Below are 23195 nucleotides of genomic sequence, written 5' to 3'. Positions count from 1 at the left end.
TTTGAAAGCATGGTTTCAACATTTTGCTAGATCTTGCAAGGAGTGCTGGTACCATAAAAATAGCTGCTAGTGGAAGCAATGGCAGTTTTCATAATAACTGCCCAGCTGGATTTGGCCAGACACATAACATCCACTTACCAATGGAAACTAATGTTTCCAAATGGAAACTAATGTTCTTTCTAGGGCTCCTGGATTTTAGTTGCATAAATCTTGATGACTGCTAGATGGCAGCAAAATAATGCTGTTTGGTAAATAGGTGACAACAGCCTGGCTCTAGTCAAATACCAAGACAATCAACAGGGGCCCTTCCATAGATACCTTCTTAGGCTAGAAAACAAACAATAAATTACATGGGAAAAGACCTTCTTTAATAGGTAACTTTTCATTTGCAGAATATTAATTTTAAACAAAGTTCCCTGGAATCTGTTACCATGTTTTCAACTGAATGAAATAATTGATCTTTGCATGGTTTTTAAACATCTTATTCTGAATTGAGTGTAAAACTAGGAATACATCTGCATATTTTATCATGGAGTTCTAATGATATTGTCTTAGCAGTCAATAGGTTAAATTCAGTAGAACCTTTTATAGACAAAAGGAGTTTTCCTTTCAATGAGTGACTTCATCTTTGGGGAATTTTTCTGTTGACTATATTGAAGGAAGGTGATGATCTTCACTGATTACTTCTTTCCACAGCAGTTCTCCTTCAGTGGGTTGGAGGATGAAAGGAAAATGAGAAAAAAATTCTCTCCCCCTCCCAACATACACTTTCAGTAACAGTCTGAACAGAATCCTGCTTGGTGACATACTGCTGGCAGAATCAAAAATTCAAGTAGAGAATCTTAGATTTGTTTTCTCATATCTTCTGCTTTTAATTTACTTTGCTTACTGTTTCAATCTCCTTTTCTCCTCGGAGAGGGGCAGCATACAAATCTAATTTTTTTTAAAATTATTATTATTATTATTATTATTATTATTATTATTATTATTTCTATGCTTTGAATACTGTTGTTTATCCCTAAGCAATAATATGATACATTTCCATACGTATGTACTGTATACTGTGCTAAACTCAATAAATCCTTATCACCATCTTCCTCCTCCTCCTGTTCATCCTCCTCCTCCTCCACTACTACCATCTTCTTCAGGCTTTTGGTAATGGCTGACAAATATACAACTTAGTTTGCAAAAACTTCAGTTAATCCATTAATCCAAAAAAGATATTGACAAAATTGAATATCATCTACAAAAAGATATTGACAAAATTGAATGGGTCCAAAGACGGGCTACAAAAATGGTGGAGGGTCTTAAGCATAAAACGTATCAGGAAAGACTTAATGAACTCAATCTGTATAGTCTGGAGGACAGAAGGAAAAGGGAGGACATGATCGAAACATTTAAATATGTTAAAGGGTTAAATAAGGTTCTGGATGGAAGTGTTTTTAATAGGAAAGTGAACACAAGAACAAGGGGACACAATCTGAAGTTAGTTGGGGGAAAGATCAAAAGGAACATGAGAAAATATTATTTTACTGAAAGAGTAGTAGATCCTTGGAACAAACTTCCAGCAGATGTGGTTGGTAAATCCACAGTAACTGAATTTAAACATGCCTGGGATAAACATATATCCATCCTAAGATAAAATACAGGAAATTGTATGGGGCGGACTAGATGGACCATGGGGTCTTTTTCTGCTGTCGGTCTTCTATGTTTCTAATACCTAAAGTGTGTTTTGACAATTTGAAAAAAACTATATTTTAAAAATAGTTTATACTGTATTATTTTGCCACATTCCCATAAACATATTAGATGATTTTCTTTCAAAAACTTCAGATCTTAGGAGATTCATAAATAATATGACATTTCTTTAGTATTCATGTAAAAGGTCACACAAGTCTATGACCTGAAAACAAGTTGTATTTTAGTTAGTGTTCAGATATGTAGTTATTTTCAATTATTTTCAACTAGAATAACAGTAGGATTGCCTGTCAGGAACTGCTTCTTGAATCTGTATCATCTAAAGCTTAATATACCAGTAGTAATATCTCATATTCTACCATCCTCTTTTTCTATTGACTTAAATTAAATTAAATATCCTCACTTTTAAGTTCCACAGTGTTATCAGGCTATCAAAAGTTGTTAAACTTTCTTCAAATTGAATACATACACCATGATGTTATATGTTTGGTATTTATTTATTTTGTCAAGTGTGTATATGAATACAAAGTATAAACATTAATGTGAATATATAAAAGGTACAAACATGGTTTTGAGTACGTGATATTTTACAAAATGCATGGGGATTTTAGGACAGGGATGATAGGCATGCTAGTGAGCTTATGCATGCTCCTTACAGACCTCTTAGGAATGAGGTGAGGTCAACAGTAGACGGTTTAAGGTTAAAGTTTTTGAGGTTTGGGGAACAAACTACAGAGTAATACAGGTAATGTATTCCAGGCATTTGACCACTTTTTTTGCCATAAAGTTTGGAGCAGTTTACACTGAGCTTTTATCTATTGCAAGATCGTGTATTGTTGCAGTTAAAGCTGAAATAGTTATTGACAGGTAGGATATTGTAGCATATAATTTTGTGTGCTACAGTTAGGTCAGATCGAAGGTGGCATAGTTTTAAATTTTCTAGGCCCCAAATTTCAATCTGGTGGGCAAAGGTATTCTGTTGCGAATGGAGGAGTGTAGTGCTCATCTTGTGAAATATCTCTGGACATTCCCAATTGTATTAATGTCCGATATATAGTAGTTGAGAATGGGTCTAGCAAATGTTTTATATGCTCTAGTTAGAAGTATAATATTACCAAAGAAGAAGCTACACAGGATTAGGATAACTTCTTAATGTCTTCTTAGCAATGCTGTTGCAGTGGGCTCTGTCACTTAGACAATTAGAGATGAGTACTCCAAGGTCCTTTACTGAGTGAGGATCATGAACAAGGTTGTGATCATCTAGTTTGTATTTTGTGTTTTGATTATTTTTGCCAATGTGCAAGACTGAGCATTTGTTAATTGAGATTTGAAGTTTCCATTTATTTGACCATTCTGATACATAATTAATGTCTTTTTGACGGGTAGTAATATTTGCGGTGGTGTTGAATAGTTTTACATCATCTACAGTTGCTTTTTACATTATCACAAAGTGATTATTTTATTCTTTGAAATATAATTTGCATAAAGTAATCTGAAGATTGTTGCATCAAATTTGCATCATAATTTTATCAATATCTTTTTGTAGGTGAGGTCTCCAGAACTGAACACAGTATTCCAAATGTGGTCTCACCAGCGCTCTATACAGCGATTGATGCATCGTATTTGCATCATAAAAAGTAATATTTGCTCAACAACATTTGGATTGTTATCCAAATAGTATAGATGGATAAGTATGGTCTGGAGGACAGAAGGGAAAGGGGGGACATGATCAAAACATTTAAATATGTTAAAGGGTTAAATAAGGTTTAGGAGAGAAGTGTTTTTAATAGGAAAGTGAACACAAGAACAAGGGGGTACAATCTGAGATTAGTTGGGGGAAAGATTAGAAGTAACGTGAGAAAATATTATTTTACTAAAGGAGTAGTAGATGCCTGGAACAAACTTCCAGCAGACGTGGTTACGTAAAGTAACTGAATTAAATATGCCTGGGATAAACATATATCCATCCTAAGATAAAATACAGGAAATAGTATAAGGGCATATTAGATAGACCATGAGATCTTTTTCTGCGGTCAATCTTCTATGTTTCTATGTTATTCAACAATGCAACTTCTGTATCTGAAAGCATATTAATGGTCCCAAACAACAAACCATTAAGATCACCACAAACACTTTTTATATATTTACCCATTATACTTTAAATATTCATTTTTCTCTTATTTCTTGCTCAACATTCAAGCATTTAAGCATTCTATTTATGCCCAAGAATGCTTTACTTCTATTATGTACCCTTCTTAAGAGCCAACAACCAAACATCACTATCATATTCATGCAAAGCCTTCTTTCCTAATCATACATTTCCTCTGAATCAATCAATATATAAAAATATACATTGTGTCTCATTAAACTGTTAAAGAACAACCCCCCCCCCCCACAGTTTTTCATAACCCTTACCTGGCTTAACGTCACAATGCACTTGTAATCTTGTAATCTTGTTCTGCATATTCATTCCTTTTTTTCGCGTATGCTTATTCTTGAAAACTTACCTTATACTATGTATATAAAATAGATATTTTTTCTAAGGATATACTCACTAAACAGTCCTTATTATCATGCCTTATTGAGTCTGGATTGCATAATATTACAGGCTGTTCCAAAAACTCATATCTGGTTCTTCAATTTCACTCAATTTGCTGAAGCATATCATGCAATTGCCCTCAACTAATGGATTCCTATTTTCTTATCCCCCCTCCCCAACTCTTCAGATTCATACTTTCTTACATACATTTTAGCAATTTCATTCAGACCCACTACATCTTTTCACTTTTTCCGAGTTTTATACACAGTTTATATTTCTTTTTCTTTAATCTCATTTGTAATTCACGCTCTTTGCCATTCAGTCCTTTTTCTAAGTCATAGTTTTTCATACTGCCCATCATGACTCTGATCCATTCAAATTGTCATTGAATAGAACAGTTTTTAGTATCAAAGGGAACATGCAGATCAGTTGATCCACTTTACTTATTAGCCAAGTTACATAGAAAATTCCTGATAAAGATATTGGTTAATTATATAGGATAGAATGTCACATACATCATACAAACTGAGTTTTATTCCAGGCATGCTCACTCTAATCTAGACACACGTTTACAAGTCAATATAGATTCAATATAGAGCCAGAGGAACTCTAGGAGTTGAAATCCACAAGTCTTAAAGTAGCCATGGTTGGAGACTCCTGCTTTAAAAGCCCTTCCTGGTCTATCTGAGAGATCACCTCTTACTTCCCACCCCATTACATCTGGCATATTGCAGGTACCACCAGCTAGGATATTTCTTCTCTACCATGACACTTGCCTTATGGGTCATTGTCTTCCCTCCTCCAAGATATATTAGCTCCATTCCTTTTGACATTCTGGAAGTCCCTCAAGACTTGGTTATGTTATCAGGTGTCGGGCTCCTACACTAAATTTTACAAAATGTTGCATAATAGTTTATTTTAAGAATGGATCTTGTATTAGTCAAAAGTTTCCTTTATTATGTCCTGGCCACAAGCCATGTAATTTTGGATATCATAATTCCTCACTACTGTTCTGTCACATTACTCAATAAAGAAAGGCATTTCCAAAATAGATAATTTCCTTGAATAAATATAAATAATTTTGGAAAGGAGTCTCCTTAATAACACAAAATTGATGTTTATGTAAGAATTATTTATTATATTACATTCAAAGTATTCCTTGGACTACATGATACTTGCTCTATAAATTTCTATTTCTATTAAAAATACTGAAGCTTTTATGAATTATTTTCTTATACAATTCTCTTGATGCAAACATGAACTATAGTATCTTTCTTTTGTATACAGATTTTGCTTAGGGTTTATATTTATTATCCTATACAATCCACAGTTGCAATGCTCTTCTCCTACTTTGCTCAAAGTTTACATAATTTTCAAGAAAATTGCATTACTTCTCAGGAAGCTAAGTCAAAGTGCAGGAGGAAGGGGATAGCTGAGCTGAGGTGTAAGTAAGTAACTTCTGGCCAGTCACTCTTAACCCAACCCATCTCACAGAGTTGTTGTGGAGAAAATGGGAGAATGAAGAGGTGTTAGATACGTTTGTTGCCTTAACTTATTTGTAAAAATAACAAAGGTGCTATATAAATTAAATAAAGAAATGCTACAACACTACTAACATATATGCTCTGAAAAGTTTCTTCTTATTAATAAAGCAGAAGTTCTAAAAGCAATTTTTACATTGCTAATCATATAAAACTATGCTATTCAAGTGTTTACGTTAGAAGAATACAGTATTACATTTGTGTTCTTAAATAATGCAACTTAAAATAATGCAACTGGAGTTGAAGTTTTATTTATTGGAAAGCCAACAATGGTTTACACAAGCTCCCTCTCTACTTGGTACAAAATCTTAAATTCAGGTTTATCTTCCTTTCATGAGAGTATTTTTTTTAATAAATTTATTTGACTTTGTAATGCTTCTGGGATAAATTGAGGCAGTCTTCTTTATTTTACACTAAATATTTTATCTCTTCTCTTTGAAACAGCAAGAACCTATGCCACTAGTTTTCATCAATCATTACTAAAGAGGGTTGTAAGAGCAGCAAAGGGTACACAAATTCTCTGAAATTTATTTATTTTTAAGAAATGATCTTGGCTGAAAGTCCCTGGCATACTGCATGTTAAATCATAAACACATTCCAAGTCACATAGCCTCAGTGTAGATACAAGCAGAGATGGGCATCAACTTAGGTCATTATGTCACATGGATATGATTTTCTAATATTTTTAATTATACAGGAAGATTATCGGAGGACCACTGTCTGATGATTAACAGCTTGTACTCCTTTAATATTTTGTACCAACAAGTGGAGAGTTGCCACATTATTATTATTATTTATTATTATTTATTAGATTTGTATGCTGCCCCTCTCCGTAGACTTGGGGCGGCTCACAACCATAATAGTAGAATAGTACAAATCTGATAATTAAAAAGTCACTAAAAACCTCTTATTAAAAGAAACATACACACAAACATACACAAAACGTTGATATATAATGTAGGAAATTTGAAGGGCCTGCAGATACATAGGAATTCGTATACGTGAGCCGGGGTGGCGCAGCAGGTAGAGTGCTGTACTGCAGGCCACTGAAGCTGACTATAGATCTGAAGGTCAGCGGTTCAAATCTCATCACTGGCTCAAGGTTGACTCAGCCTTCCATCCTTCCGAGGTGGGTAAAATGAGGACCCGGATTGTGGGGGCAATAGCCTAGCTCTGTTAAAGAAAAAGTGCTATTGCTAACATGTTGTAAGCCGCCCTGAGTCTAAGGAGAAGGGCGGCATAAAAATCAAATAGATAGATAGATAGATAGATAGATAGATAGATAGATAGATAGATAGATAGATAGATAGATAAATTCATGTACCTTTAAATCTGTTAGTTGTGGTTACTACTGTATGTTGACTCCTTTATTTTTAAGCACGAATACCAACTTATTTAAAATTCTTGTGTAAGTAATACAATATGCCTCTGGGGAAAAAAACCTGTACTTCAATCATTTCATGGCTGACTATGAAAAAACGAATCCATCTCCTCATCTTTCTATGGTTAACTGTCTCCCAGACTACCAACTTCTGTTCATAATGTTCCTGTTATCATCATCTTTCTCTTGTACTTCATTGAACATATATTGCTTCTCAACTTCTGCTGTTTCAATCAGCACTAAAATAATTTCATCTCTAATTGTAACTCATCATTTTTCTTCAAGAAAAAAAAGGAACTGTCTGCTTATCCAGTAATAATGGCTCCATTATTATCAGTTATTGAATTTTAATTTTTGAATTGTGTTTTAATAGTTTGATATTTTAAGCTGATATTTTAATTTCAGATCTCACTATTTATTTATGTTTAAAATTGAACATCAGCTAATTCATAGTAGTAACTTAATGAAGGGATGCTATTTTTAAAATGCAAGCAACTTTTTTGGTTATATGACAAATTGTCCATGCTTTTTCAAATATCTTTATGAAATTACTAAGTTAGATTGTCCGGAAATGGTGTTGGTGAGTAGCAAAATTAATATCTGGAATAAGTAATGAATAGGATGAAGACCAATAAACTGAAACTCAACCCTGATAAATAACAGGTACTATTTACCAGATGGTTAATTAATCAGAAAACAGATGTTTAAACTATATGGATACAGTTGTATGCACTGTAAAGAATAGATATTTATTTATTAATGACTCAGTTATGTTCTAATTATTTTACCAAGCTCTAGGCAGTTTACAGTAAAATCCCCAAAGACAGCAAAAAAAAAGTTAAAATAAAAAATTAGCAATACAATTAATTCAAAATTATTGAAAATAGCTAGTGAAACACTTAAATCCCAAAAGTGCAGTGACAATGTTTTTGCCACTTTTCTTATGGATGGAGCACAACTAAACAAGGCCAAGCTATTCTACAGAGTTGGGACAAACACAAATAAAACCTGTTTCTTGAATCCTATTTTCATGTCCTGGAGCATTATTTGGATGGTGATTAAAATGGTTAGATTCTCCTTGGAAAAAAGATAGTTCCGAAAGTAACCCAGATGCAAACTACAAAGGGTTTTATAGGTCATAAACAACATCTTTAATTGAGATTGAGAATTAAGAGGAACTAAATGCCTTGTTTATGAAGTCCAAGTTATCAGTTTGGATTAGGAGAATAATTGTTCCTTTCCTGGACAGAGAGAATATCTTAAGAGGCATGCATAAGCGCACCAGCATGCCTACCATTCTTGTCCAAATTTTCCCTTTTATTTGTACCCATCTTATGTATTCAAACAATGTTATAGAGTGGTACCTCTAGATACGAGCTGCTCCACATGCGAGTATTCCAAGTTACGAGCCGCGACGCGAGCGAAATTTCTGTTCGACACCCGAGCTCAAATTCGGGATACGAGCCGAGCTTCCACTAGGTGGCACAAGAATCTCCTTGCTTCCCGTTATCTCGGCACGAAAAACAAAGTCTAAAGGCATTTGTTCGAGATGCGAGTTGATCGACTTACGAGCTCGGGTCTGGAACGAATTAAACTCATATGTCGAGGTACCACTGTACTTCTGTATATTATCAAATACATACTTGACAAAATAAACAAATAAAATAAATAAAAATAAATTTGGCCAATCTTGTGCTTTTGGTAGCTTTTCAGTGAAACTACTGCATTGCGTTGTTTGCAGGGCTAAGTTTGAGACTATAATTCCCTCAACAGTGTCAAACTATTTACTAAGTCTGCACTATTATTATTACTAGTTTTTTTCATCATTTCTAACATCCATTTCCTTCCACTTATGATGGTACGACTGTAACTTGCTGCTTGTATCCTTAAGATTTTTATTAATATTGATTGTTTCTTCTTTGCTTATTTGACCCTTATGACAATCATTAAGTGTTGTACCTCATGATTCTTGACAAATGTATATTTTCTTTTATGTACACTGAGAGCATAGGCACCAAAGACAAATTCCTTGTGTGTCCAATCACACTTGGTCAATAAAGAATTCTATTCTATTCTATTTAAAAAGCACAGCTTGCTCAAGAAAAAAGATTCTATATCATATAATTGATTCCATTGCTACTTAAATAACTTTCAGATGATTATTTAATTCTAAGAGAGTTATATCCATTTGTTTAGTAATTAGCCCCATTTCATCCTAAGGCATAAACTTATAATAGAATGTTGTTGTTTATTTATTTAGATTTATATGCCGCCCCTCTCCGCAGACTCGGGGCGGCTCACAACAAAGTGCAAAAGACAATTCACAACAAATCTAAATTTCTACTAAAAACATTTTAAAACCCCATTTCTAAACACACATACATACACACATACCATTCATAAATTGTATATGCCCGGGGGAGATGTCTCAGTTCCCCCATGCCTGGCGACACAGGTGGGTCTTAAGGAGCTTGCGAAAGGCAAGGAGAGTAGGGGCAGTTCTAATCTCCGGGGGGAGTTGGTTCCAGAGGGTCAGGGCCGCCACAGAGAAGGCTCTTCCCCTGGGGCCCGCCAACTGACATTGTTTAGTTGATGGGACCCGGAGAAGGCCCACTCTGTGGGACCTAATTGGTCGCTGGGATTCGTGCGGCAGCAGGCGGTCTCGGAGATATTCTGGTCCAGTGCCATGAAGGGCTTTAAAGGTCATATGTGGGAATATCCTTGAGAAATGGGGTGGGGAGGACAGATGCTTCGCAGAGAGAGGGAGAGGAGGCCACAGCTGAACAACAGACAGGCAAAGAAATTCAGAAGGGATCCTCACTAACATATCAGATTGAAAAAAGAAGCAGTGAGATTAGATTTGTGTTTTTAGATTTGCAACATTCTGTTAATTGTGCCAGAGGCGGAATAATAACACGGACACCAAGAGCTGGGTTTAAATGGGTCACTTTATTAAAGTTAAATGAACTTTAACTGATTATCGACCAATAATCAGGACCTGCAGAAGCCACTAAAAATTTGGGGCGGAAATAATTCACGAATAACCTTCCTGGGCAACTTTGGGCATAGCTCTTTGCTGAACAAGGTGAAGGTACCATGCCTAAGCCTGGTTCCTGGCCACGTCTTGGCATGTGGGAGAGCTCACCGTCTCCTCCCCTTCCGGTTATTCGGATAGGTGAGTCCCAAGGGTACCCCTCTCTCCAATTGCCCTGGCCACACATTACCTAGAGCTCCTGGCAAGATATTGCCCATCATCCTCCAAAAGATGCCCTAAAGGAGAACACATAGTTGCTACCACTGCCCATTTTCCGCCCCTAACCTGCCAACCCCAGTGACCAAAGGGAAGCCAATTATCAAATTGTGACTAAACGCGCCACACCCCCTAACCAAGTCCATCCTCACTCCCCAGTGTGTAATAGGCGAGAAAACAGTCGCCGCTAAAATGCTGCGACTGCCCAAAATTCCTATTCAGCTCCCGTGGGCGACCCCTTCAAGGTATACTGTAAGTTAGGGAGGGTGGGTGTTCTGCCGGCATGTCTCAACCACCCGTAATCACAGGGTAATTAGTCCAGGGAGACACACACCACACGATGAAAGGAAAACCCAAAAGTTTTTATAAACAGAAAAACAGAAACAGCTCCCTTTTTAAATGTCAAAGGGATTTTCTGGTACACACAAGGCACAGGTTAAATGCAGTCCAATTGCTCACCCAATAACTGGGAAATTCCAATTCCAAAGTCCAGAGAGTCCACACACAGAATCCTAAACAGCAAAAACCATGATCTTGACGAAACAATGAATCAGATAAACTGCCATGAGGCTAAAACACCAGGCTGCACTTTTATCTGTAGCACTAATTACAGCAGCCCCACCCAACCACAGGTGGCCTCATTTTCTCTTGTAATAATCCTTCAGTTGTTGTCTCCTATGCATCACTCTATGCATGCATGGATGTGTCATTAATTCTTGTTCAGAATCCAGGGATGACACAGATGACTGATCTCCTCCTGGGCTGTCTGCCAAACTTCCCTCTTCCCTGTCACTCACGCTTCCTTGGTCAGAGGAGACTTAGTCGGCAGATTCTACTGGGAGCAAAACAGGCCTGCGGCATGTGGATGTCTCCCCCACATCCACCTCCACATTCCTTGGGGCAGGAGCTGGGTCAGAGCTAGCCACAACAGTGGGCAGGTGTCCATTTCTACTGTAGCCGGGGGCAAGAGGAAAAATGCCTGGGCACAGCCCTCTTTATGGGGCTTGCCCAGGCATGTCCCCGGAAGCAAAGACTATGTGCTAAAGTGTGATGCCGGGGCAGTGATCTCGCAATACCTCGCGAGATCGCAGCCGATTGGCTGAGTGCTGGGCCGAGTTCTTCCTGGCCTCAGCGCAATTTTGTGCAGCCATTAAATCAGCTATCTGTGCATTAAAGTAGAATTTGTCCATCTGGTCTATATCCTGTTTGGTATACCTGTGGGAGCTGACAATACTAGTTCATCTTTAGTGATCCTGGTTAAGATCCATCATTAATGAAGATAGCATTATTTTGGGACAAAGCTCAGCCCACTAATCATATTAACTTGTCAGAAATGCATTTTAGGTGTTAGGCAAATACCCCTTTATGTTTCCTAGCATTTTAATTTGATATTTATGCAACTCTCTTTATTCTGCTCTTCTCTTGTTATTTTTGCCATACATTTTTTTACAATGGAAGCTCTTATACAGTGATGAAATATTCATAAAATAAAAGAAGCATTAAAAATATCATTACTCTCTTGGGAAGTATGCACGATCTTCCTTTTCCTAGTCTTCAGGAACAGTTTGACAATATATTTATTCAACAATGCCCTCAACAATTTCAGTGAGCTATGCTTTTAATTAACATCTTATGTTATTATTTTCTTCTGTACTTTGCCTTATTTTATCATTTTGTGCATTATTCCTTATATCATTTCTATCAAATCTGTTTATCATTAAAGCAATCCCAAAGTAAGGTCTGATTTGAGGCTTTCTATTTTGTACTTTTAAACTGAATTCCACTTCTGTAATTTATGCTGATCTACTACACTATAAATCTATTAGTAGTAATCATATATCCATCGAGTGAATCTGTTGTTTTCATTTTTACAAAGTTCCTGGTTTTCAACTTTTGATAATTATTGTTATGAATTTACATATTTTGCCTCTTAGGCCAATAAATCCTGAGTTGTATATTTATATTGTAATAAAGTTCGAAGTTATTTTGAATCATTGTTAGAAAGCAGTCATTTCATTTATTAACAAAATACAGCAAATATAACTTTTTATGTTGAACTTAGATTTCTGGATCCCTAGATAATTTCTTATAGCATTTAAACAACATGATACACCAGATTTAGAGCTCTTCATCCCTGCCATAATACATTTTTATAACGTAAATATTTCAGTTATAATATAATCATATGACAACATTTATACCAAAGAGAGGAAATTAATACCAGGAATCTAAAACAGTTCAAGGCAAAAACTCTTGCCCAAGTTTTATATGGAACATAACAGAATAACAGACTTGGAAGGGACTTGGAGGTCTTCTAGTACAACCCCCTCTACAAGCAGGAGAGCTTATATCATTCCAAACAAAGGGCTATCCAGTCCCTTCTTTAAAACTTCCAGTGTTGGAGCATCCACATATTCTTGAGGCAAGTCGTCCCACTGATTAACTGTTCTCATTGTAAGGTTGGTTCTCTCCTTGATTCGTTTCCATCCATTGCTTCTTCTGATACTTTGTGGCAGCCTTTCATATATTGGAACACTGCTATCATGTCACGCCTAGTCCTTCTTTTCACTAGTCTAGACATAACCAATTGCTGTAATGTAAATAGGACTTTATATGAAGAAATATTCTTTCAAGAAAATATTTGCTAAGATCCATACTGTCAGATCCATGGAGTATCAAAAGTCTAGTACCTAGGTCCAAGATAGCATATCCCAAATAGAAGAAAAAGCATAATGGGGAATCATAACATATTGGTTAAAGACTCAAGGGGATATGACTAAGGGCCTGTTTCCAGTCATTTTGAAGCATGACCATTCCTCACCATGGATATTAGCACTGAATGAGAGACTAGGGTACTCTGAGTTTGCCATGGATTTTCTTTAATCATCTAGGTTTGTTGTTGTTTTTGTTTAATCATGAAAATATGTCAAACTCTTTGCTACTCCACAACATGCCACGACCATAGGCAAAAACCAAAAAAAATAGTTCTTCAAAAGTTGGATGATGTTCTGTCGGGCTCTCTGGTAGACTCCTCCCAAAAATTCACAGGTACAAATTTCGGATACACACACACGTTTGAAAATTCAAAACAATGTTCTTTATAATGAAAATTCACTTAAACCAAGCCCTCTTTTGGTATAGGAAAGAGCACTTGTCTCCAAACAAACTGGTAATTTATACAAGTCCCTTATCAGTCCTGTGATACTTAGCTTGCAGCTGTGAGGCAATTCACAGTCCTTCTTTCACAAAGTGAAACACACTTTGCTCTGGTTTAGTTTCAAAGCCGGGAAAAATCAGCACACAAAAAGTCAAAGTCAGTAAAGCAGTCACGAAACACAACAATCAGATAATCCTCCACAATGGCCAAACCCACAGGCTGCTATTTATAGCAGCTTCATTAATTACCACAGCCCCACCCAACCACAGGTGGCCTCATTTTCTTTGATAATAATCTCTCAGTTGTTGTTGTTGCCTATGCATCGCTCTCCGCATGCGTGGCTGTATCATTAACTCTTGTTCTGAATCCAAGGAGGAGCTAGATAATTGATCTCCTTCTGAGCTGTCTGCCACACTCTCCTCCTCCCTGTCACTCATGTATTCTTGGTCAGAGGAGCCTTCATCAGCAGATTCCACCGGGGGGGGGCAAAACAGACCTGCAGCATGTGGATGTCTCCCTCACCTCCACAGTCCTTGGGGCAGGAGCTGGGCCAGAGTTAACCACAACACTACTCATGTGCTTGTTTTAGAATCCCGCCACGCTACATGAACTCAAATGCCAACATTTAGGTGGCTGGGGGAAAAAGCTGCAGTAATGTAGTGCAAATGTGACAAATTTGTCAGTCAATACCCTTAATTTTACTTTATTAATTTTTATCTCTGTTGATTTTATTTATTTTATTTTATTGATATGGTGATCTCTGATAACAATACATAATAATACATTTGCTTTGAATTATGCTGAAGTATATGTCATAATGTCCAAATTATGTTTAGGTGAGTATGGACAGGGTTACAATGGTAATGAATCACACAAGTTTCAAATAAAACCTGGTTCTTTTTCTCTCCTTCCAGCTGTGGGACTCAAGGGGATATGACTTTGGATAAATGCAGTCTGCAATCCTTGATATATACATAAATCATTCAGCTTAAAAGTGAAATCTAAGTTCAATAATCATTTTCAAAACTGCATATTGTTAAACAGTATTACCAGAGCAATAAACTGTTTCTGTCAGTCTCTCAGTGTCAATTCCTATACCTTTCAATATAGAACAATTTAAAGCTATACATTGATCTATTGGAAGTAATAGTATATATACACCTGCCCCTATGGGAAGATTCCCCCTCATCTACTGTTAAAGGTAAAAATTAGAAATACAAACCAAGACTGACTGAGGCCAGCAGCTCATTAAAGCTGGGGTGATTTCCCCTATATAGAATTCTATTGATCTCCATAGTCTGAGCTAGACAAAAAGTGTGGTCAGGGAGGGGATGATGGATGCCTTTGCCAATAGTACTGAACAAACCTGTTAGCTAATTGCTACCAAAGACAATTATCCCTGCATTGCTTCATAATGGAAACACATTACAAAACTCTAATATACACACAGGGAAATTTGATGATTTGACTGCGGAGCCATGTGCATTGAATTTCATTGCCAAAGGCCAGCCAGGTCATTGCTGTGAAAGGGGAAGAGCATGTCAGAATAAAAGCTACCCTATCTTTCAGCTCTTTTCTAAGATCACTTTGTGCCAACTGCATGGAGCCCCCTGATCTGGCACGAATAAAAGCTTCCTCCCACCCTCAAAAGAACCATTCTCTTGGAAAACATTACTATATTACAGTTGCTTTGACCATAGTTAAGATTTTTATATTCCCATTCAGACTACTGGCAATTAATATTAGTTTAAACTGTGGGTCACACACTCTCTTGAGCTTGGGAATTGTATAAGCGAATGCATAGCATCAATTTGTTATAAAAATCCAGAAGGAAATAATCATACTTCCAATAATCAAAACACTGGTGCAGTATAGAAATATTTCAATGTAATAACACGTTTGAATATACACAGTTGAAATCATTGTTCTTTCTCTCTCTAGAAAATAGGCACTTAAAATACTCCCCCCCCCCCCCTAAATTTAGAATATGTATACTAAAATATGAAGGCTTGCACTGCTAATGCTGGAGCTTAAGGTTCTCAGCCACAATTCATTTAAAAACTCCTATTCAGTTGTTTGACTATACAATATTACAGAATGATGGAAATTAAATACAATGAGTGGAAGCTGTGCTAGCATTATAGAAATAAATTAAGCAGCTGCAGAATTTATGATCAATCTATTAACTTTATAATTCACAAGCCAATGCATTCCACTTTATACGGTCTGATACTGTGCTGCAGAGGGTAGTCTACCTGCCTCGGATTGTGCAGACTACTATTTTGACAAGATCTGGATAGCAGTAGGTCCAAAGCAATCAGAAGGTTGACTTTGACAAATGGAGGTGCTGCAGCGAAGTTGAAAATAACACACATCCACTTTAATCTCTTTCTTGATTAAATCGAAACCATACCATTCTGACATCATGTGATTTGCTCATGAAGCATCACTGCAGGTTACTTTAAAGGCTACATCTATTGAAATGATATTGAATTTTTAGAGGAAGTACTTTAATTCATTCAAATGAAACCGTCATGAAGTAACCCTACCAGTCACCAACCGAAAAGCTTCCCCCCCAAAAAACCCCCAAAAAAGGTCTATAGAAAAACCCTAGCTTTAAAAAAATAAAAAAGGAAAATAATAATAACAATAACAACAACAATAATAATCCTTTCTCTCTAATCTATTGGAAGATAGATTTTTTTTCAGACTGCTTATTTTTTTACCTTCAAAGAATAAAAAACAAAACACATGTCTAGTATGTCCTAAATCCTTTCACCATTCTCATCGTCAAATTCCAAAGGTAAACATTACAATAGATAATAAAAATGCAAAAGATGAAATTGTCTTTCTTACATGAGACTAGGCAAATATTTATGGGGCAGTTGACAAACTCCTGCCTAGTAAAGGAGCCAACACTGAGAGCAATTACCCTGATATTCATGACTCACTTTGAATATCACATTGAATATTACTCATAAATCTTTTACGAGCACATCCCCAGAGCTCATTTAACAGCCGGTTTTAATCATGCAGTTGACACAGAGAAAATAACAAAATGTATTTTTTCAGTGGCAAATTAATTTAGCCTGGAACCTCCTCCTGGAGCTTTTTTTTCCTTTTTTTTTCCTGTCTAATACTGAGCTCAGTTAAATTCACCTTAAAGTTTTGAGGTTCCAGAATGTTAAAGTAGAATGTCTCTTTTCAAGAACTATTTGGCAAAATTATTTATGCCATGAACCAACTACATTTTAAGAACTTTGAATTCTTACTAATTTCTAATGAACTTCAAGAACATGTTTATTTCTTGAATTCTTGATTAAAGGATTGGCCCCCAACAGAAAAGTAATATATATCTATCAGTAATACTTAGCCTTAAAATATGACAATAGGCAATTAAGAGTATTACTTTTAAAAGGACATCAACAATTATCTAGTGTGTTAAATCTGCTACGATAACTCTGTTATAATATTAAAAGAATCAATTCCATATGTAATATTAAAAAGATTTTTTTTCTGTACAAAAGAATTTTGAAGACAGAAACTAATATAAGTTCTATGATGGGGAACAAAATATATATTCAGTGCAAAAAATACCTCCTGAGGATGAAAACAACTTCTTGCTTAATTATTTAATTAATTTTATTTATACCCTGTCTTTCTTCCAACAGCTCAATGTGGAATATGCAATATAACCTTAATAATTTTTCCCTACAACAACTGGATATTTTATGACATTTAAAAAGTTGCCTTTTAGTCACTTTACATTTTTAGTAATTTAGTAGTACATTTTAGTTGTGCATCAATAAACTAAATATTTTTAAAATTACTTACGTACTGATTCATCTTGTTCTTGTAGAAATCTTTCTAACACAATTCGAGCGATAAGTGATGGGGCAAAATTCACCTTAGAAGAAAGATAAACTGTAACCAACTTTCATTAAAATGTGGTTTTATTTCATCCCTTAGATCAATAAAGAGGTGTCAAGGATGCATCTTCCATTATCTCAGTTATCCTTTCGAAAAGGTACATTTCTCTGACATGATAAGAATTATGCTATAATCTGATGAATAAATCTTCTTGACCACAACATACAATGTTATATGCAATCGTATTTGTGTTGCAATGTATGGACTTGGATTTCAATTTTAAAACATTCGACATAATAGTTCATTTTACTGATTCGTGTTTATTACATTGTTTGAAATGATCATGGACAAGATTAAATAACATGTTTAATGTTTACACAGTAGAAGTGAGACCTGAAACAAAAGGTTGCAATATGACTTCATTAATTCACAGTGTCATTTAGCAGACTTCTTTGGCATACTCGGTTCCTTCTGCCAATGCATGTTTTCAAGATCAACTAAATTACTTTGTGGTTGAGATTGCTCAGTGATCCTTCTTGGCTAATGCTCTTTTTCTCTCATTGTGAGGAAGAGGTGAGATTGCATTTTCATTTCTTAGCACTTTTACATAGGTTGAGGACCAGATTTTGCTACTGAAAAATTATTACAATACTATGCGATCCTCAATTCCCAATTGGTCTCCCCTTGATGGACATCATTATATGTTTTAAACCAGTGAGAATTCTTCAATAACAAAATAATGTCTCATATAACAAAGACATTTTAATTTCATTTTCCAAAATAGCTATTAGAAATTTTTATAATTTACTACATTGTACATTGTATTACAATCCCCTGAAATTATTATGATTTATGTAGATAAATTTTGTGCAAAGTTGAATGCGTCAAGAATGTCTACCGCTTATTTGTTTGGAAGATTTAAAAGATTTTTTTTTTTTAATTAGTAATGATAAAAATCCAGATATATAGGTACGGTTATATCTAGATCAATCACTTTGCATAGTATAATCTAAAAGTTGTGGGGGGGGGGAATGAATTTAGAGAAACATGGATGGATATGGATTTCTCAAACATACTTAGGAAAGGAACTATTTAAAAATATCTACTACTTCATTGTTAAGGCTTACATTTATTAAACAGTGTGAAATATACTCTCACGAGATGCCAGACTTTCAAAGAAAATAACTGCAAATGATAACATTCATTTTGTTTTTCATTTTTTTATTTTAAATGTTTTGAAATATATTCAAAATGCATATACCTGGGAAAACTAAACTTATTTTGATTTCAACATGCTTTCCCCCCTAAAATGTATATGTACTTTGATGCACTAAATTTCCTTCCAATAGAAAGAAATGGTTTTTACAAAGAATTGCTTATTTCTGGTAGCTCACATCACATCATGTAGCTGAGACATGAAAAATGGTGAAATTACTGAAGGTAGACCAGCCAGAATAAGGACTACCTTATTAGTTCAGGTACTTGCATCTTCTTAATTTTCATATTAATCATGAACCCATCTTTGTCTGAAATAGGGCCATGATGCTTTATGTCAGAATGTAATATGTACAAGTAATATTCATATTGTTTCAAATCTCACTATAAAATATTTGCTAAGAATGACTAATTTTATTTTAAATAAATATATGACCTGCTTTCATTTTTAAAAATGTAATTTAAATTGTACAATGGTCATATTTAACCTTTTTAAAAGCTTCAGCATCTCATAAAAATACAAGGCTCTATTCTGATTTAGCATATTATAAAGTGTAATGCATGTTATATGTTTCTGATCCATTTTTACAGCAATAACTGATTGACTCATAGGGTTACCATTATATTGTTGATCAGCAGATGGAAGAATTTGTCATTTAAATATTAACTACCACATAAAATGACAACTAAGAGCTCTGTATGGGGCGTGCCTAAGCACACCATTGTGCCTACCGTCCCTGTCCTACTGTCCAAGTTTATCTATGTCTACTAGCTTTTGTTCATGTTTATACCATACCTATTATCTTATACACGTTTTGACAGATAAATAAATAGCTAAATAAATAAGTAAATAAACTTGATTATGTAGAACTAGTCATCATATGTTTGATATCCCCATATTTCTCTAATGTACTAAAATAGATTACAAAAATATACATTTCCTATATATCCGTATGTACTATTAAAAATTATTCCAACATTTTAATGTTTAAATTTCAAAAATTTAAATAAATTTATTTATTTCTAAATTTACAATTTAATAAGCCCTAAGTGTATGAATTGCTAAGGTGTTCTAACATAGTATCTGAATAAGGGAATGCTTTATGTATCAGAATCAGCTGTTAAAAATGGAGATTGAATATGGGGGCTGTAAGCAAGACTAAACACATTATATATTTATGTGCCTATCTTGGACAAGGTGTTTATTTAGAACAATATCTATGTATTGTATTTGATTTAATAATTTTCTTTTGTCCAAAATAAAGAGAAGAATATAAAACTACAATATGTCAGAAGTTGCAAGAGCTATCCCTTTCATATTATAATAAACAATATTTTACATTTGGTACATTTACAATATGTAGAAATTTTAAAGACCATTAAAACCATACAATATCTAGTAGATAATTACTCAATTGTATGCTGTAAATTAGACAGAAGCTTACACAAAAATCATACTTGTAATGAGTAGAGCTTACTATCCAATTCTATTTCTCTCTCTCTCTCTCTCTCTCTCTCTCTCTCTCTCTCTCTCTCTTTGAATTTACTACAGTATTTAACACTTAGAAAAATAAATCCAGTGCATTTATTATAATCTTACAAAATTATTTGCAAATACATTGCAATATTAAAATCAAATAATGTGATGATAGTGTTACTATATGTAAACATGTTACAAGTTAAAAAACATAGGACTCCTCTTGGGAAACCATATAGGAAGTTTGTAAACTTTGTGTCTACAGTAGCAAAGAATCTTCTCCAATGTATTATAGCATGTTAAAGTAATCTTCATTCTGGTTAGTTTACGCAAACATTGGTTTGTGTCAGTGAGTCCATTGGTGACCTGGCTAATATTTCAGGAAGCCATGTTGCATTTAAACTTAAGTTTCTATTTTTTTAACTATCTGTTTACATTGTCATGAACGTTTCATTCCAAAAATGCAGTTTTATTCTATTAAATGTGGATAACAACAATATAAAAAATTAAAACACTATACTTGGTTAAACTCTGATGTCCATAAGGAACAGTTTCATTAATATTGAACCCATTTTCCCATTAAAAGCTATATTTAAAAGTTTTGAAAAAAATAGAAAATAAAGTAAATTCATTTTATCATAAAAACATAGTGTACATTATGGATATTTCTATAAAAACAAAGCAATTAAACCACATCCCCAGCAACTCAAATGTTTATTGCTGAAAGTGAGCATACATGCAAGGCAACCGCTTGTCTTTAAAATCTATCCCTGTATTTCTATATCTAATCCATATAGTCTAATTTTCATACATGCACACACACACGAAGGGGGGGGGGGGTTGCCCAGAAAGTAATGCACCATTATTTATTGAACACAATGAACACACAAGAAAGAATTATGTTTCTTCTACATTCCCTATTTTTCCATGTACACCGTCCCGTTCTAGGGCCTTTCTCCAGCGAGACACAAGGTCATGTATACCCTGTTGGTACCACTCCTTGTTCTGGTCACAAGGCCATTTCTGCACTGTGCGAATCACTTCTTCATCATCCTCAAAATGTCTTCCGCGACTAACCATACTTCTGTCGACTGCAGATTCTCCATAAACTGTACACAAACGTTTGTGAATGTTCCAAACAGTTTCTTTCTCCACAGTGAGAAATTCAATGACGACACACTGCTTGTAACGTCACTTACAGACATCACTTACAGACGCCATTTCAAAACACTGCTGCAGCTACGCTGTCTGAAGAAATGCAAAATTTACACACACACTCCTAACAATTGAAATAATGTATATCTAAAGTTTTGCATTCGTACCATTACTGTAGGCTGAGAAAAAAAATGGTGGATTGCTTTCTGGGCGACCCTCTTATACTATATATTACACTGCATATTCAAAAGGTAATATGTTGGTTACCTTAATTGATTAATTAATATACAGTGTTCCCTCGATTTTCGCGGGTTCAAACTTCGCGAAAAGTCTATTCCACGGTTTTCCAAATATATTAATTTAAAAATACTTTGCGGGTTTTTTCCCTATACCACGGTTTTTCCTGCCCGATGACATCATATGTCGTCAAACTTTCGTCTGCCTTTAATAAATATTTTTTTTAATAAACTTTAATAAATAAACATGGTGAGTAATAATCTAAATGGTTGCTAAGGGAATGAGAAATTGCAATTTAGGGGCTTAAAGTCTTAAGGGAAGGTTTGTGATACTGTTCATAGCCAAAAATAGTGTATTCACTTCCACATCTCTACTTCGCGGAAATTCGACTTTCGCGGGCAGTCTCGGAACGCATCCCCTGCGGAAATTGAGGGAACACTGTATTTGTTTGACCTCTTACTACAAGCAGATCAACATTTTAAATATATGAACTCCATATATTTTAGAAATACTTCTTAAAAACGTCTACAGATAAGGATCACACTTTAAGAAAAAGACTTTTTAAAAATTATTACCTCATTGGCCAGTTCCAATAATACAGGAGAAGCTTCATTTTTGGACACATCTTTCAAGTATCTGGACAAGACAAAAATAAAAAGATCTTGTAGATTCAATGAAAAGGCCAGCAATGAAGACTTACTACATCTGTTTGTCTCTTTCTCTTGCTCTGCCTCTCCAACTTTCACTAGGGGAGGAAATAAATTGAATACCGATTATATGTATAAGTCGCTTAAAATATAAATATTTGGAAACCTGTCCTTAATCTCAAACTCTAAGCAAATCAAAAGCACAATTATCATTAAAATTGTAAAAGAAAAAAAAAGGAATATTACACAGAATACTTTATTTATTTATTTATTTTATTACTTGGATTTGTATGCCGCCCCTCTCCGAAGACTACAGAACTATCATTTTTGGGTTTCTGAAGGTATACTCAATATTTGGCAATGACAGAAATGAGTGACAATTAACCTACAAATTATTTGATTATTCCATATCTTCCCATGAACTTGACTCTAGACCGGAATGTGTGTGTGTGTGTGTGTGTGTGTGTGTGTGTGTTCTATGCACGGCTTCGGTATTTATCCAAGACTCCCAAAACCCAATTCTTGAAATAATATTCTGTTTTACTTATTTTTCACACAAGCTTAAATATATGAATCCTTAGCAAGGTAAATGCACGCAGCAAGAATAATTACAGTTTTCTATCGGCTTGAGAACTCAATCTTTCTGGGAAGCGTTTCTCGGTGGGCTCTGAGATTGCAAGGTTATAAATCACCCCAAGGGTCTATTAGCTCACTGGACTTCATAACAAATACAGCCAGGCAGTTTGTAGCTCATTTGGAAAGGCACAGCTCAGGTTTTTTACTCTTTTGTTCAGGAATGCCACAAAATCTCCGCCATTCTTTGATCAACGTTGTCAGACTATCCCTTCACTTCCTACTGTAACCTGGAAGTGACCTCATAATATCCATAGTTCTACTAATGTGTACTAATACTTTTTACCTTGGATTTCTTCTAGTCTTTTGGCTAACTTTCTATATCTTGGGTCAATCCATTCATCTCCTGATACATGCCCATCACTATCTTACAGGGACCAACTTCCCATTGAAAC

General features: G+C 35.1%; 1 protein-coding gene across 3 annotated transcripts in view; it reads right to left on the bottom strand.

Moving 5' to 3' along the window:
* Positions 1–23195, bottom strand: part of CDIN1 (CDAN1 interacting nuclease 1) — a 139644-nt gene that overhangs the window by 74480 nt on the left and 41969 nt on the right. For all 3 annotated transcript variants that reach the window (XR_011559515.1, XM_070756284.1, XM_070756295.1), the window contains 2 exons: positions 22096–22156; positions 17401–17473 (listed from right to left, as the gene is read on the bottom strand). Coding sequence is in view for 2 of the 3 variants with exons in the window: in XM_070756284.1 (XP_070612385.1) it covers positions 17401–17473; positions 22096–22156 (134 nt within the window). In the remaining variant the exon portion in view is untranslated. The remainder of the gene's footprint in view (positions 1–17400; positions 17474–22095; positions 22157–23195) is intronic.

This window comes from Erythrolamprus reginae, chromosome 1, assembly GCF_031021105.1.
Source record: "Erythrolamprus reginae isolate rEryReg1 chromosome 1, rEryReg1.hap1, whole genome shotgun sequence".
Taxonomy (NCBI): Eukaryota; Metazoa; Chordata; class Lepidosauria; order Squamata; family Dipsadidae; genus Erythrolamprus; species Erythrolamprus reginae.
Note: the sequence above shows the minus strand (reverse complement) of the source record. Positions and strands in the feature narration are given on the sequence as shown.